General features: G+C 41.7%; 1 protein-coding gene and 1 long non-coding RNA gene across 2 annotated transcripts in view; one reads left to right on the top strand and one right to left on the bottom strand.

The window, feature by feature from the left end:
• Window positions 1-354: 354 nt before the first annotated feature.
• On the bottom strand, window positions 355-11,766 carry CHMP2B (charged multivesicular body protein 2B). The gene is made up of 6 exons (XM_064643156.1): window positions 11,605-11,766; window positions 8,415-8,506; window positions 5,412-5,606; window positions 3,467-3,569; window positions 2,349-2,455; window positions 355-2,208 (listed from the first exon to the last, which is right to left on the bottom strand). The coding sequence occupies exons 1-6, from the start codon at window positions 11,636-11,638 to the stop codon at window positions 2,095-2,097; spliced, it is 645 nt and encodes a 214-aa protein (XP_064499226.1). The 5' UTR covers window positions 11,639-11,766; the 3' UTR covers window positions 355-2,094.
• LOC135407808 (uncharacterized) overlaps window positions 10,869-12,742 on the top strand; it is a 65,295-nt gene continuing 63,421 nt past the window's right edge. The window contains exon 1 of the long non-coding RNA XR_010427032.1: window positions 10,869-11,025. This is a non-coding gene — a long non-coding RNA (uncharacterized LOC135407808). The remainder of the gene's footprint in view (window positions 11,026-12,742) is intronic.

Below are 12,742 nucleotides of genomic sequence, written 5' to 3'. Positions count from 1 at the left end.
ATTTTGACAGTTATTAAAAGGATAAAGTGCACACCTCATTCAGAGAAGACATAAGCCTTGGTGTTCAACTGAACTACAATCAGTCAGTAACATTTTATACTATGTCCACATTATGATTTCTCCTCCTGTGCTGAAGAGCAGCACTTGGGCACCCAGTTACAGACAAGGGAATGCAAACTTGAAAAAGTCTTTACTTAATGTTGAGTTTAAGACAAAGGTCCAAAAGAAACTATTATAAATTTTATGGTGCTTTATGGCTCAAGTCAAAGGAGTATTTATCAGAGCTCACAGGAGTACACAGAAAGCCTGCTAAGGGACAGATGTGTAAGACTAACCCTACAGAGGACAAAGTCATTGTGGAATAAAAAGCCTTTTATTAGGTTTTTACAAAATAACTTGTAAAAAAAATTCACCTTGTATTGGATATATGAAATATATTAACTTACACATTCCTACCCACTACCTGACAAATTCATAGTTTGTCCATTATTTCCTTGAAAGAGAAAGAACACCTGCATTTTCCACGCCCAAAACCCGAGGAAGGCTCTCCTATGAATTTTCTATCTCTGCTGACTTCAATCCTAAACAGCAGATGGTGTGACAACAGTAGGTTCATTGAGGTTTCCTGCTACAGTTTCTCTAGCAGCAAAGTCTCTATATGAAGTTTGTCCCCCCACAATTATCCTGGTTTTGCTATTAGGAGGTATTTTGCTTTTCTCTTTTTTTAGCCAAGATGATTGTTGTTTCTGATCAATGAACAGCCCCTCTAAATCAGCACAGCTGAGGGGCAAATAATCTCCAGCAGAGTCAGGGCTGAGGAATATCTGGGAAGTCATAACTGAGAACTGCATTTTCAGGCTCTGTCATCTGTTTCAAGTATCAACAGTTCTTATTTCATTAGCCCAGTGCATATTCCACTTAAAGCCAGAATCATGTTGATGCAGTTCAGAGACCATAGAAAAACCTTCACAGAACCAGAACACTTTTATTATAGTGTTTTAGACAAGTAATTATCATTTATGATCCAAAAGTGTTCTCAAAACTAAAATTTAATTTAGCTTATCAATGTGATCAATTGCTTCTTAGCAAACAATACAGTTATGCACAGTTATCTTCCATTAAGAAATACTGTAAAATATATACAAATGTTGCTTCAGGCAAATGTCCTTTTTGCAAGTGCACAAGTTGCATTTTTGAACAAGTGCATTTCTCAGCTTCAGCACTGAGTCCCATCAGGTGCACAGAGAGGTCTCACCATAGTATTTTGTGAAACCATCTTAATTACAAGTTTACTCACCTCTCAAAAACCCATTCTGAAAGAAAATCACAAAGGTACAAGATTTATATACATAAAGGCACAGCAATTCTGTTGAAACCAGCTATGTTACAGTACAATGGAGTTCAATCAGTGCCTTTCATGCAACAAAGTTCACTAACAAATGTAAATCCTCTTCCAGAAAAATTAACTGCACGAGGAGTGTATCCTTCCCTTCCAGTAAGAAGAATAACCAGCTATTATTTAATCAACTCAAAAGTTGCTACAGGAATTTGAAAGCATTATATAAAATGCCTTTTCCTTCTGCTTAAATTTGCTAGACTTTCAAGGCTATTTCTTAAGGAAAAAACAGTTTCCAACGAAGAGCAAAGGTGAAGTGTTAAAATGACAGACTAAGAATGTTTCTATAGTGATAGTTTTATAAAAATGATAAATCTTACATAGGTGCTGTCCTAGGAGGTGGCATCACCAGCCACAGAATAGCCAGTTCTAGAGAGATATCAGGAGCTGAGATAGAAGAAAACTTTGAATTCAGTGGACAAATTTGGATCAGGTATAAATGAATTTATCATTAGAACTACACCCCTGGTTGGTCCAGAGTCAAAGAGGGTCCATGCAATGAACATACCAAAGGTACTTCTCTCTGTAAATTGATTTAATACATTCTCCCCTTCTCCTTCCTCCAGTACCAACTTCAAGTTGTCATTTCTGAAGCTTCAGAGTTTTCCTAGAAATCAGTTGCACTGAGAGAGTATTTGCACTTTGTACATCTGTCTACAGCTGAATAATTAGAAGGCAGACTCTAAACTGCCACCAAGCTAATCCACTCCCAGAGCTTTGAGCTGTCGTTCAATCTCTTCATCTGATATGGTGGCAGCTTTTGATGTTGATGCAGATGGCAAACCTCTGGCAGCTGAGGGAGCTTTGGCCATCTAGAAGAAGACAGAAGTTTTCTTTAGCCAGAACAACAACACATGTTATGACAAGCTGACTTTTAGAATAAAACTGTAAAATAAAGGCAGCTAGGATAAACTATTTAAACCCCACATGAACTGAGTAAAAACAGCCATACCTTGCCAGAGATTTCAATTCCAATCTCATCAAGCACTTGATTAACAATATCTTGGCTTTCTTCCTCTTCATCAGAAGCATCAAAAATATCATCCAGAGTATCATTAACTTAGGAGAAAGAAAAAAAATGTCCACATGAAGCAAGAATATAAGTAATATAACCTAGTACCATCTTTCTACCCTCCCAGAACACAGGACTACCACTGCAGAGTAGTAATACCACTGGTAGTACCATTCCCAGTAGTAATAGCACTGTGTAAGGTACCAACAGGAAGCACCTGGACATTGGAGAGGCTCTCTTAACCTCTGCCTTGCAAAGCCTGTGAGCACAGCCAGGGAAACAACAGGTAAGGCATTTATAAAAATATTTGGTTTCACCAAAATAGTTTGGCACCTGTATATCCCCCCCAAACACACACTGGATTTTAACATTTCCGAAAAACATCTTCTATAGTTTCAAAAAAATCCTTTTCCTCTTCTTCCTCCAAATTGCAAAGTTTTTGTACTGGTTTGAGTCCTCATCATTTAGTATGACCAACACAGTGGCAGGGATTAGGACAGGGAGGAGACTGTGCCAGCAACACCAGGAAGTTTGGCATTATTTAGTTGACAGTGGACACATGCACTCAGGAACAAGAAACTTGATGCCTCCCCAAGAATTTGCCTTGTGGCTTAAAATAAAAAAAAAAGGGAGACAAAACCAAACCATACCACCATGTAGGTGAGGTTGAGATTATCAATAATATCTAAATGAAATGTCCAGTCACAGAAGAAAAAGCATGTGCAGAACTATCAGTTACAGAAAAGACAGTTTTACAAGTCCCCCCCACCAGTTATTCAAACAATGTTTTGACTTGGTTTCAGACCCTCTTCCCTTCCAGTATATTCTTTCTAAAAGTATGATGAATGTTTTGCAGGAAGATGGGAAGGAATGGATCCTAGACTTAATACCTAGAGGTTTTAAAAACCCTAAGGCTCAGCCTCACTGCTCAGAAATCCATTATTTTGTTTGCCCTTCACTTTTGCTGTCAGTCTCATTAACTGTAGAAATAAAACTTCAAGGGTATTGGCTATACCCTTCCAAGAGCAGCTACCTGTTCCCCACAGTGCAGAACTTACTCATTTCTTCAGTCATTTCCATCTTCATGTTCTCCTTCTGGAAATTCTGCATAGTTTGTAGTGTCTTTTGTGGATCCATTTTCTTATTAACTGCTTGCATTGTCTAGTAATACAGAAAAAACTCTTAATCACACAATGAGACATTATAAAATACCAATATATTCATTTAGAAGGAATAAGAGTTTTCTGATAAAAACACTTTAGTCCAAATTTCTCTTTCTTTGTCTCTTTATATCCCATGAGAACTGTAGACACATAACAGATCAATAGTACAGTCTGCACTTAGTAAGAAATATTGCTATCTACTACCCTAATAGATATACTTTTAAATGTCTGCATCTTTCTTGCACCATGACCCTCTCCTGGCCTCATATTAGGAAAAAATCAGCTGGTCTCAATGAAAAGAATGAGAGAATATTTACTAACCTGAAGGCTACACACTTTAAAGAAGTAAATGGCTGCAGGTTCTAGTTCAGAAAGGAACATTTCTTTGACCCACCACTAGAGGACACCAAAAATATCTGCACTGATACAGAGTTTATATATCTTCAGAAAATAAGGGTCAGATGCATGATTAAAAGAAACAGGTAACTTAAATGAACTTAGTACCATGTCCAAAGTTAGTGCCATCCATGCTAGAAAGTATAGTGAGAATACTTTGAAATCTTTGCATTCATATATTTGCCTTGCTTGTTGAGACAATTGATCTCATGTTTTTTTTCACTGATGGTTTTATGAGATAAACAATTCTTTAAGCTTCCCAGTTGATAAGGCAAAATATTGACTTTAAAAGTGACCAAAAGAACTTAAGGCCTTCCCCTCCAATACCGTTACACAAACTAGTCTGTATAAGTACCTGCTGTGTTTCAAAAAACATAATTTTTCTGGATGATGGGTAATTTATTTAATATTTTTGTGGGGTTTTGTTTGTTTTTTTTTCTCTACTGACTTAATCTTCATAACTAATCTAGCAACACTTTGGTTTGGAGAAACTTAATTCAAGATATATCATAGATAAAAAACAAGCCAACCATGTAATAACTAAAAAGCAAGACCAACTTGTTCACACGAACACTGTTGCAGGAATACTGTGTCAGCTGTTGAACCTGATCAGTCAGACAAGTACCCTGTGTAAGTTTTTGCTACAGAGCCACGACTTTGTACCACTGAAGGGCTGGGATTGGCATTGCTGTGTTTAACTGGCACCTCACTGGATTTAGCTTGGACTGGGATAAAAGCACAACTTGGTTCTACAGTGCTGTGTGCTAATTCTGTTTCCCACACCTCAGGCTGAACAATCCTCCTTGCCAAAAGCAAAATCCCTCTTGATCAATTCAGGGAAATAGGGAAAAGCTCAAAACTAACTCAGATAACTGAGATTTTTCACGCTCTTTTATGAGATGAGATTTGTGAGAAAACTTGATGCAATACTGTTCCCTTAGAGAGCACAGAGAGAATAACAGAACTCCAGATTAGATTTCTTTAGGAACTTAAGATTCAAAGCAATAACCTACTTCTTGCCCAAGCCATAAAGCTATTGTGACACACTGCCTTGATTTCTAGACGAAGCATGCCCTACTTTTTCCTCAATAAAAACTGCTAGTGACAATATATACAGGCAAGACTCTGTAGCAGCATGGTTTGGGGTTTTTTTTATGTACTAAAAGAGTTCTTTCACTGGCATTAGTTTATTTTTACCATGTAAACATTTGACAGACATCTAGCCTAAGAAAATATGCTTAGATAGGTGGTAAGTGGCTGGACTGACTAAACAGAAATTCAACACTATAAATAAAATTACATTTCTCTCCTGTATCCTCAAGACCATTTGGGGCAGCAGGCAGTAACTTCTACCCTTTCGACTGTCTTATACAAAGCCACACAACTTAATTTTTGCAACCCTGTGCTGCATTTTAATGTGAAAGAATGTCTTGTAATGCCTTACTTTGGCTGTGGTTGACATAGCTCCTGCCATCTTCATCTGAGAGTTCATGACCTTCGTTTGGGTCGACATAGAAGTGACTTTGGAGCTGACAGCGTATGTCCGATTTTTCTGCTTCCTCAGCTGCACCAGCTGTTTTGCCAGCACTTTACAGGCTTCTTTGTTACCAGTCTTAGCCATTTTCTTTATTTCCAGTTCCTGTTCAAAAAAGGGGTAAGATTACTTCTACAGAATTTTCATTAGAAGATTATAATTAAGCCTTAACGCTGACAATGAAATTCCGAAAGTGAGCTATCTCTTAAATTTTTTTTAATGACATTTAAAGTTATATAAATAGTTCCTTGCTTTTCTATCAAGGCTGTTTATCAGAACGAATGTAATGCTGGTATGATGTGACCACAAGAAAAGAAAACACAACACAACAGAACTGAATTATAGTGTGGCAGCCCACAGTTCCCCCAAAGACCTCCACTTCTGCATGATGTCATATCCACTTATATGTGCACATCCAATTCCACATCTGGATAGAGAGCAACGCTTCAAAAACCTTCAAAAAAAGACCCAAAAAGTGAAGAAATTCTTATGGCCAGTCAACTACTAGTGCCAGGACTCTAATCATCTTTGATTTCTTGCATTTACAGGCAATCAAATCACACTGCTCATGTAAGAAACACTTTTTCAGCCTTGAGATAACCTCAAAACCTTTTTGGGGAAGACGTAGATAAAGCTGGATGAACAATAATTAGAGGCTGTTTACCCTCATCATTTAGATGGACTTAAATTAAAACATAATAAGAGTGGTATAATTTGTATACAACAATATGTGCTTATGCCATAAGAAAGACACTTCTGGCTTACAAGACAAAAAAACCAAAACTCCAATACGTCAGTTCAAAGAGAAATAATAAGCTATTTAGCTCAGAGGTACCAGGAAAAAGTCTGGCACAAATGTCAGCTGGGATTCTTCAAAGTATGCCTTCTGATTTGTGACTTGATAATGTAAACTTTGCAACCACTTTTTCCTTTACAGCCTTTTTAAGGAGGTCTTGCCACATTAGCTCAGTTTTTTGTATACAGCCATTCAAGCATTTTGATTTTTACCATTAAGTACAAGCAGCCTTTAAAAGACCAGCTTTCTCTCATGATCCTTCAGGAGAATATGCCCACTACTGGAATGCAGCTGCTTCACTTTATGTGCACTGGTAATCCAGAAAAGTGAACTTATAAAAAGATATGGAAATAAAAAGATAAGTACTAGTCACCAGGACATGCAAAACATGTAAAGGTGAGTGTAAACTGAGCCACTGCATCACCTTGACTACTAGGAAAGATCATTGTTAGTCTACTACAGAGATGGCATTGGCACAGAATCTTCTCTGTAAATTCCTAATTTCTAAAGGGTGTGTCAAACACAGTATTTTTAATCCCAGAAGGTAAAGACTGGCAAGTAAGAGGCATGAGATTGCTCAAACATTAGAGGCCTGTAACAGAAGTAAAGCACACTAGCAAACACTGGTTTGTACCCCCTAATTTTAACAGCAAAGTTTTGAAAACAGGGGTTTTCTCACTAAATTGAAGACCTACATAGCATCTATAACTTGCTTTTTCAAGGTGAAATACAAACCTACACCAACCATTGCTAAGTCACTGCGGATAATTCAGCTGCAGAAATCATACATGGATGATTTTTATTCTTAATTAAAAAGTATTTGCGTAAATTTTGGGTCCATTATTTGGTTTTTAGAGGTTTGGGGCAAGTTTATTGAAGTCAGTTATGTTCTTGTGGAAAAAAACAATAATCAAAATTCATACAGTCGTATCAGGTCACTGAACTGAAACAGAACTGTCTGCATACTTTGAGGTATTTTTATACTTAGAATTAATATAATTGGGCTTTCTCAGAGTAGTACCTCAAAGATAAGGGGAAAAAAAGTCTTTGTGAAGGAAGTACAAAATGAAATGTCCTAAGATTGACTGTCAAGCCCTCGGTCCTTCACCTGATCTGACACTGAAAATTAATATTTATTGTACATTGATCCTCTCATTCTAACAGCAAATTTTAAACTTTTTCAAAGACGTATTTTACTGCTCCTTTCTTCTTCTCCTCCTCAGAAATCCCAACATTCCTGAAACAATTTACTGTACTAACCAAAACTTCATCCTGAGTATTCACGAACATTTAGGCGATTTCCAGAGTCGGAATATTTCCCGCTGAAAAATGTCTTATCAATGAGCAACCTGTTATATCTTACATGGTCAAGGCTTCCAGAAACAATTTCTCTTCTCTCTCTTAGTTTATTATTCCCAGTTCTTGGTGCCATGAAACATCACCTCAATAGCTCCTGAAACCGGCTGGATTCGCGCAGCTTTTCTCACACTCTGAGTGTGTCTTCATGCATCAAACCCCACCATCTGTCACATCCATTTATCCAATTATACTGCCACCCAGGTGCAGCATTCATTCACTTGATACTTGAAAGCTCACACACAGTCAGTTTTAAATAGATCTTAATTTAGGCAAATAGTCTTACCATTATTAGCTAATTTTAGGGAAGCTCTTTGTGAATGAAAATAACCACCCTATGGGATATTCACAATATCCTATGGGTTTTCAAGTGCTCTCTCCCACTGGTAAGTCATGGGAACATGTGACAGCACTGACACTTTCCACCACAAGACCACCAGTCTACAAGCCTTTTAGAAAAAGCCTTCTGAAGGATAGAAAATGTCAAGAATTGCAGGAAAAAACGATGTGGTTATTTTATCTGAACACATTGTTTCAGGATTTTCCTGTGTCAAGGACCGAGAATCACTTTTAAATATTAAAATTACGTTGGAAAAAAAATTACTAACTGAAAAGTGAAAAGGGGAAGACAAGTTTTTTTAGTATTCCAGTATTGTAAAGATACACTGAGTTGTATCTTTAACACTTTGCAAGTTTTCCGTTACATCTTGTGTGTGTGTGCTTGTTTTAAAGAGCAAAATGAAGTTCCCTGCTCTACTTACCAGTTGTTTTTCCTGCTTTTCAAGTGCTGCTCTGTCTCTGGTTATAGCCCTCTGTGTACCTCTTAACTCTCGATTTTGCTCCTTTATTATATCTGGAAAGAAAATATTTATAGGGAAAAGTTTTCAATACCACATAAACATCTGCTAAGCACCCTGCAGGCATGCAGCGTGTTTGACAGCCTCTCTTTGTTCAGAGTGAACTGTCAGCACTTCAGACACATGAAATATTGCCACAGTACAATTTTATGGATACCACGATTGGGTTTCAGCAGCATAGGCCATATCCTGTAAGATAAATAAATAAATAAATAAAGCTACTTTACTTGGGATGTTTCTTTGCACCATAACCATAACAAGAATCTTTACCCCACAGGAAGAGTTCAGTACAGACCTTTTTTGGGAGTTCAACACCAACTCAGCCATAGCACATTCAGTGTCATCCCACTGCTTTTCAACCAGTCAGGCCTAACTGCAACAGGTAGAGCAGCTGAAGAAATCTGATGTATGAGCAGCTGAGGAATTCCCAGGTCCACTAAAAAAGTGAAGATACTCCAAGATGCAAGTCCTGGATCCTGCTCTTCTCTATCCTTATTCTGATCTGACAGAGCTTACTCTCCTCCACAAATGTACCACACTGCACAGCCCAACTTCAAGTCAGACTATAAACCCACAGTGTTTGAGCCTTTTCAATTAAAAGATGCTTAAGAACATCAAGATAGGAAAGTGGAGCCCTTTATAACACATTTAAGTCTCCTGACAACTGATGCAGCCAGCAGAAGCTTGAACACTGTCTGTCAGGTGAAACCTATCATCCTTCATAGGGGTTTTGTCCACTGTACTATTAAAAAAATTATTAGTGATAACATCCACTTATTAAAGCAAGTATTTTTGACAATCCAGGTATCAATCATCCTAGTTGCAATTAACTTCTGTTAGAATTTACAGGTGTGATTCACCTGGGCAAAGGCAGAGAGGTAGGTCTGCATCTGACTCAGCATCCTCTGACCTTTATAGAGGAAAGAAGTTAGTGGATTTAAGAGAGATTCCTCTCCTCTTAATGTATGTGTCTACACAACACTAGATAACTTTGGGTGAGAGTTTGAAAGGAGCAGACTTCACATAAACTTTGTTTAGAGCTCTTTCTTCTAATCCACAGAAGTAACATCAGGGCAAAGTTTGAAGCACATGAAAAGCAAATACATACAGGCAGAGTTAATAACAGAGATGAAGGCATGAAGGATAAATTCTAGAACCACAGGCCACCCTTTTCATTTTTTAAGGCTTGGAGCAATTTTTCTATGAACAGAAAGAAGTGTTCACATTCTTCATTCTCACATTCAGAAATACTGTAAAACATCCATTGCTGAAATTATTTCAACAGTAATATGTTTGAATAAAAAAACCCAACCAACCCAAACCTTCAGTAGCATTTTAAAGACAGAATACACACTACCTCCTTCAACCAATATAAATACCTATTCCAAACAAATGCCCTGAAAAAGACACCTATTTTTACAGTGCTACTGCTACTCTGATAACTACACAAAAAGCATCTTTAGGAGATGCAGACTTTTCAATAGACAATAACGAAGAACTGGAAGAGGACATGGAATATAACACTGTTCTTCACACTGACAAAGCAGCAGTGGAAATCATTCTGAGAACTTGCCAGAGGCAAGTAATTTTGAAGGTAGATAAATGTATATTGCTAGCATAGCTGCACTTGCAAAAATTAAAGAAAAAGCTTAATAGCTACATACCAGACTGGCTTTTCTAACTATGCTAACTACTAAAAAAAATAAAAATCCCTTAGTGTAGAAAGCTTGAGAGGTAGGAACTTCACAATGGTAAGAAACAAGAGCTGTACTTAAGTCAGGACACAATGAGGGCAAGCATGACGCTTATGTCCATGGTTTCTGGTCTCACATAATGGCTCAAACCATGGATAGCAATAAACTGAAAGCAACCACTGTCTGCAGCTACAGGACTTTTCATTTGCTTATAGAGGTGAAGGCCAAGATGGGAACTTGGCTGTTGTTTCTCTCTGACAACTGAAGCAAATTCCCAGCTTTGCTTGAGCAGACAGAAGATGACGGGGTGTTCCCAAGACAGTCTTCTGCCAACAGCCATTCCCGTGTGTCACGCCGCCGCCTCGGACACCAGGGCAAGGAGGAAGCACCGCCATTCCTTAAAACAGGTTGGACAAGAGACATCCAGGAAGGGCTTGACCTGGATCCTACAATCAGCCTTGGTCACAGCAGCTTAGTGCTGTCTCACTCTCCTACGATCTGCCTTGGTCATGGAAGCTTAGAGCCAACACAACACCCCCTTCCCTCCCTCCTCAGGTGTCGCACCAAAGATGGGAAGAGACAAGTGGGAACCCTACGTGTTCTCCCCCGGTGACGCACAATTGGTGGATGCGCAGCGTCATTTTTGGCGAGCCCTTTTCAGCGTCATTTTTGGCGAGCCCTTTTCAAATGCCGACCCTCCAGACGTGACACGGGGCACCCAACATGCCAGGACAGCCGGACCTGGGGCTCCCCAACCCACGCCACACCTGGGGCACAGCGGCCTGGGGCGCTGAGGGGTCGCCAGCAGGACCTGCTGGCAGGTAGGTGACCTTTTCTGGCGTCACACTGGGAGATCGTCATTTCTGCTCAAGTTTTAGCGTTCCGATGACAGCCTGGCTACAAAGACACCAACACCAACTTGTTTCCAGCCCCCAAGGGCCGAGCGGTGGCGGCTCCCGGCGCCTGAGCCTGGATCCCACACCCGCTCCCTCCTGGGCCCCGGCAACTCCCGGCGGGCCTGCTCTGTTCCCTCGCTCCTCCTCCCTCACCCACAGCCCGGGATCGCGGGGGCCCCGCTCCCACCCCTCCCGATGCCTCAGGAACTCCCCTCCCCGCCGTGCCAGGGCCGGCCCGGCCCGGGGACTCTCCCCGAGCGCCGCCGGTGAGTCACGGCGGGCGGGCCGTGGCCTCCTGCTCCTGCTCCTGCTCGCCTTCCTCTTCCTCCTCCTCTCCCTGCGAGTTTCTCGGGACGCGGGGCCCGAAGCCGCGACCCCCGCGGGGCTCCCGCTGCCCCCCGAGCCCCGTCCGGGACCAGCCCCGCGCCCGGGGCCGTGCGAGGGATGGGGATGGGGACAGGGCTGGGGGGCGGCCGCGGGGCCTCCCCCGGGGCACCCACTCACCGTCCACGGTCTTCTTCTTGAAGAGCGAGGCCATGGCGGCAGCCGGACCCCCACAGCCGCCTCCGCCGGCTCCTGCTGCTGCTGCCACCTCCTCCTCCTCCTCCTCCCGCGGTGACCAGGAAGCGGCCGGGCCACGAACGCCCGCCCGGTTCCGCCTCCGCGGCGCCGAGGGGCGGGACGGGGCCGGGCCGGGGCTCGGCGCTGCCTCCGCCTCCCCTCGAGCTGTGCGGGGATGGGGACACGCTCCGAGCCGGCGATGCTCCGGCACCTTCGCTTCTCCGCCCGGCAGAGTCCTTGGCAGGGATGGGGCAGCGGTTTCTCTTCCTCCCCGCCACCCCCGAGCCCCGGGAGAGGAACCACCAGCCCCCCAGCCCACCCCAACCCGGGGGTGGCGGTGTCCCGGCATCCCCGCTCCCTGCACCGCTAAAATGGTTTTTGGTTTTTGTTTTTGTGGTTTTTTGTTTGTTTGGTTGGTTTTTTAGGGCGTGTTTTATTCGCGTGTAATTACTTAAAAAATAAATAAAAATTTAATTCAGTTCAGCGGTGTGGCGCTCTTCCGAGTTCGCCGCCTGGTTTTCCTGAAAGCTCCGGTTTCGTTGCGAGTAACAAGTTTTCGCTGTTTTTTTCCTGCGTCCCTTTAGTTCCTCTTCACGGCTTGTTCCAGGCTGGAATCCAGCTCCTGTGATGGCACAAATCCTATGGAAATTCAGCGATGCAGCTGTAGGGATTTGGGCGCTGGTCGCAGTCGGACACGGGCAGGGTCGGTGCCTGACTGTGACACGCACCGTGGGGCTCAGGATTTTTTTATTAAGGACCATCCCAGCCTTGAGCCTTCACCCCGAGCTGTTGCCGCGTCTGGGGAACTGATTACGCATTAGTTTTCTAAGATAAGCCTTTGTCCTGAGGGTCACCGCCACCGTGCTTCACAAGATGTAAGAGTATGGAAGAAGGATTAATAATTTTCTTGGGTTTCAATGTCTAATTGCAATTAATTTTTAATAAGGTAGTTCATAAGGTAGCTGAGGTTTCATCATGGGCAACTGCCTCCATACACATCATGGCCTTAGAAAGTAATTTTAAAAAAGGAGCTACAGTAGAAAATACAGAGCTGTTGGTTTGAATACTGGCTAGATATATC

Source organism: Pseudopipra pipra, chromosome 2 (genome assembly GCF_036250125.1).
Source record: "Pseudopipra pipra isolate bDixPip1 chromosome 2, bDixPip1.hap1, whole genome shotgun sequence".
Lineage (NCBI taxonomy): Eukaryota > Metazoa > Chordata > Aves > Passeriformes > Pipridae > Pseudopipra > Pseudopipra pipra.
The sequence above is the reverse complement of the archived record's forward strand: the minus strand, read 5'-3'. Positions and strand labels throughout refer to the sequence as shown.

Excerpts from the sequence above, each read along its gene's own strand:
- CHMP2B (XM_064643156.1), bottom strand. The coding sequence starts at position 11,638 with ATGGCCTCGCTCTTCAAGAAGAAGACCGTGGACG. Across the intron at positions 2,456-3,466 it reads GGAAATGACTGAAGAAATGA|TTAATGATACTCTGGATGAT; the intron begins GTAAGTTCTGCA and ends CTTTCTCCTAAG. Across the intron at positions 2,209-2,348 it reads GAATTGAAATCTCTGGCAAG|ATGGCCAAAGCTCCCTCAGC; the intron begins GTATGGCTGTTT and ends GTCTTCTTCTAG.